Source organism: Sciurus vulgaris (genome assembly GCF_902686455.1).
Source record: "Sciurus vulgaris genome assembly, chromosome: 3".
Taxonomy (NCBI): Eukaryota; Metazoa; Chordata; class Mammalia; order Rodentia; family Sciuridae; genus Sciurus; species Sciurus vulgaris.
The window spans coordinates 140,252,254-140,255,399 of record NC_136463.1 but is presented as its reverse complement, the minus strand read 5'-3'; the positions used below and the strand labels follow the sequence as shown (position 1 = coordinate 140,255,399).

Sequence of the window (3,146 nt, the reverse complement as noted above, 5' to 3'; positions counted from 1 at the left end):
GGGAGTTTTCTCAAATATACCATTCTCTGGTGGTGTGTGACGATGGTTTTCTTCATCACTACATCATGAAAAACTGAATCCATATATAAAACCTGGTAGTTACTGAGCACTCAATTACATGAGAACTATGACCATATATCAGAACACGCAAACCTCTGCTTCTGAGAACTTTGCAATCAAAGTGGAGGAAATATCCCTAAAAATCTGTAAAATATTAATGGTAAAAATGCTAATAATAACAAATAACCATACCTAGCCATATACTTCTGTAAATACTAATTCTGAATTATTAGTTGAGAAAATACAGCCTAACCATGGGTCTAATATAAAAATTTTTCATTGTTTTGGAAAAAAGCAACATCATTGAACAAGTTGGCATACCATTCATCAGCAAGAAAAAGAATATCTGGTATTCATTTGAAATTTAAAAATCCATTAAAAATCAAAAATATGCGGGGGTTCTGTGAGAGCACATTCCTGTTATTAAGGATTTTTTTAGTAGATATATGTATTAAGCATAAATAATAGATCGAAGTGTTAGTTCCACTTCTCTGGCACAGTTAACATTGTGTTTGAGCTCAGCTTTGTACATCTGCACTGTTGATCTTCACCAAACAAGTTATATGAAAGAATAACTGGGAAGAAAATGTGATTTGATGCTCTGTGGAGAAGAGAAACCCCTCCTGTGTTCTTCAAGCCATAGTATGGTCATTTTGTCTATGGGGAGGTCCCAGGTTGGTAAGGGCTCACCATGGGCTTTGTTGAACCAAAGCCACTGCACAGCCAGTTATGGCACCTCCAGCACCAAACACATGAACCCTTAACTCTGGTTCATACCAAGGCTGTCTAAAAAATAAATTACATACTGCATCGAGACCAGCTACCTGCCCTTTCAAGTTTGAAAAAAAAGGTGATCAAGTGCAATTTTTCATGGTCTAGTAAAGAAGTTGTTTCTCCCACTCAAGTACGGACTCTTTGATTGCATTTCCATCCAACTATGTTCTTCTAAAACATTTCCAGTTCATTCAACCTTTAAGAGGATGCTAACCTAGAAGTGATGACATGTAGGACTGAATACCCCAAATAATAAATATCTTGAAATCTGTTTGTACAAACTGAAGCTGACAATCAGGAAAACACAATGTAATTCAATGAAGCCCATCAACTAGCAAGTGCAGGAAAAAACACTTGAAAACATACAAATGATAAAGTTAATCACTGTGATAATCAGTTGCAATAGTATCTCTAATCCTCAAAACATGTTGAAAACTGCACAGAAATTTTTATGACCTCAAAAATCTCATGTGAAAGAACGAGTAAACACAGTCACATGTTGCACAAACAAGACAAAGGGGAATTTTGTTTTAGTTCATTCCTATCTTCATTTGGCCTAGAAAAGTTTAACCTTAACCCAAACTTTAACCTCTTCCCCTTGCATTCCATCACCCTTTCTGTGGCCATATACAAAGATTGCTCAAATTGTTGGTAGGCTATTATCTAATAAATGTTGAGCATTAGACAAAAATTTAAAGCTTTTGAAGTTTATTGTAACAAACATCTGAAGTCTGAAAACAGTAGGAAAATAGTGATTTTTCCAGATTCCAGATTTGAAGAGAGATTTCAGGACCACTGAGATGGCAAGATGCTGAAAGGAGGCCACATAAATTGTTAACTTGAACATTGTTGTTTTTGAAAGGCAGAAAGGGGCAGAGTAGTAAAATTTCTTCATCTCAATCTATAATCTACTCAAGTGTATCACTTCATTGTTCTCAAATTTACATTTTGCTTCAAAAGTACTTCACCTGGCTCTTTTTCCAGCTGGAACCATGGAGGTTGCCGAAGAGAAGAAAAAGAAGGTCCCTGCTGTGCCAGAAACCCTTAAGAAAAAGCGAAGGAATTATGCAGAGCTGAAGATAAAGTGCCTGAGGAAGAAGTTTGCCCAAAAGATGCTTCGAAAGGCAAAGAGGAAGCTTATTTATGAAAAAGCCAAGCATTACCACAAAGAATATAGACAGATGTACAGAATAGAGATTCGAATGGCTAGAATGGCAAGAAAAGCTGGCAACTCCTATGTACCTGCAGAACCCAAACTGGCATTTGTCATCTGGATCAGGGGTATCAATGGTGTGAGCCCAAAGGTTCGTAAGGTGTTACAACTTCTTCGCCTTCGCCAGATCTTCAATGGCACCTTTGTAAAGCTCAACAAGGCTTCAATTAACATGCTGAGGATTGTGGAACCATATATTGCGTGGGGGTACCCAAACCTGAAGTCAGTGAATGAACTCATCTACAAGCGTGGCCATGGCAAAATCAATAAGAAACGAATTGCCTTGACGGATAGCGCTTTGACTGCACGATCTCTTGGTAAATATGGCATCATCTGCATGGAGGATCCGATTCATGAGATCTACACTGTTGGAAAACGCTTCAAAGAGGCAAATAACTTCCTGTGGCCCTTCAAATTATCTTCTCCAAGAGGTGGAATGAAGAAAAAGACCACCCATTTTGTAGAAGGTGGGGATGCTGGCAACAGGGAGGACCAGATCAACAGACTTATTAGAAGAATGAACTAAGGTATCTACCATCATATTTTTGTAATCTGGTCAGTTAATAAAACAGTACCTGCTCTCAGTGCATTGGTGACTTGTAGTCTGCCTCTGCCTTCCTTCAACTATCGTGCTAAATCTTGGTGTATGATCAAATTCAGTCATATCAACAGAAAACCAGGATCAAGTTTTTATCTTATGAAAAAAAAAAAAAAAAGTACTTCACCTGGTTTACTTAGGATAGAGTTAAAATATGTATACTAAAATTCATACTGTACATTAAAGTATATTCATACTTTATAAATTCAATGAAAACTATTTTCAGTAACTTTACAATATTGCCTTATTAAAAACACAAGTAGGTTATGTAGTCTTCTTTCACTTCATCATTTTTAAAATAAAATCTGATAAAAAGATAAATTCAAAACATGATACTTCAATTATGCTTTAAAAATGACTTTCATAAAATATTCACAAAATAATACAATCTTATGCAGGAAAAAAAAATCTGAATCAAAATGGGAAAATCTATTGTCTAGTTAGTTCCGAACTACTAGAAATTGCTCACTAAACAAGAAAGCTACAAACCAAAGTATGTGT

The 3,146-nt window shown here is 36.1% G+C and overlaps 1 protein-coding gene across 1 annotated transcript; it reads left to right on the top strand.

Annotated features, from left to right (window-relative positions):
• Nucleotides 1–1,814: 1,814 nt before the first annotated feature.
• On the top strand, nucleotides 1,815–2,631 carry LOC306658144 (large ribosomal subunit protein uL30-like). Its single transcript, XM_079134891.1, has one exon. It carries the CDS (start codon nucleotides 1,827–1,829, stop codon nucleotides 2,571–2,573), a length of 747 nt encoding a protein of 248 aa, XP_078991017.1. The 5' UTR covers nucleotides 1,815–1,826; the 3' UTR covers nucleotides 2,574–2,631.
• Nucleotides 2,632–3,146: the final 515 nt, after the last annotated feature.

What these genes read in the sequence shown, in the direction of transcription:
- LOC306658144 (XM_079134891.1), top strand. Translation starts at nt 1,827, where the DNA reads ATGGAGGTTGCCGAAGAGAAGAAAAAGAAGGTCCCTGCTGTGCCAGAA.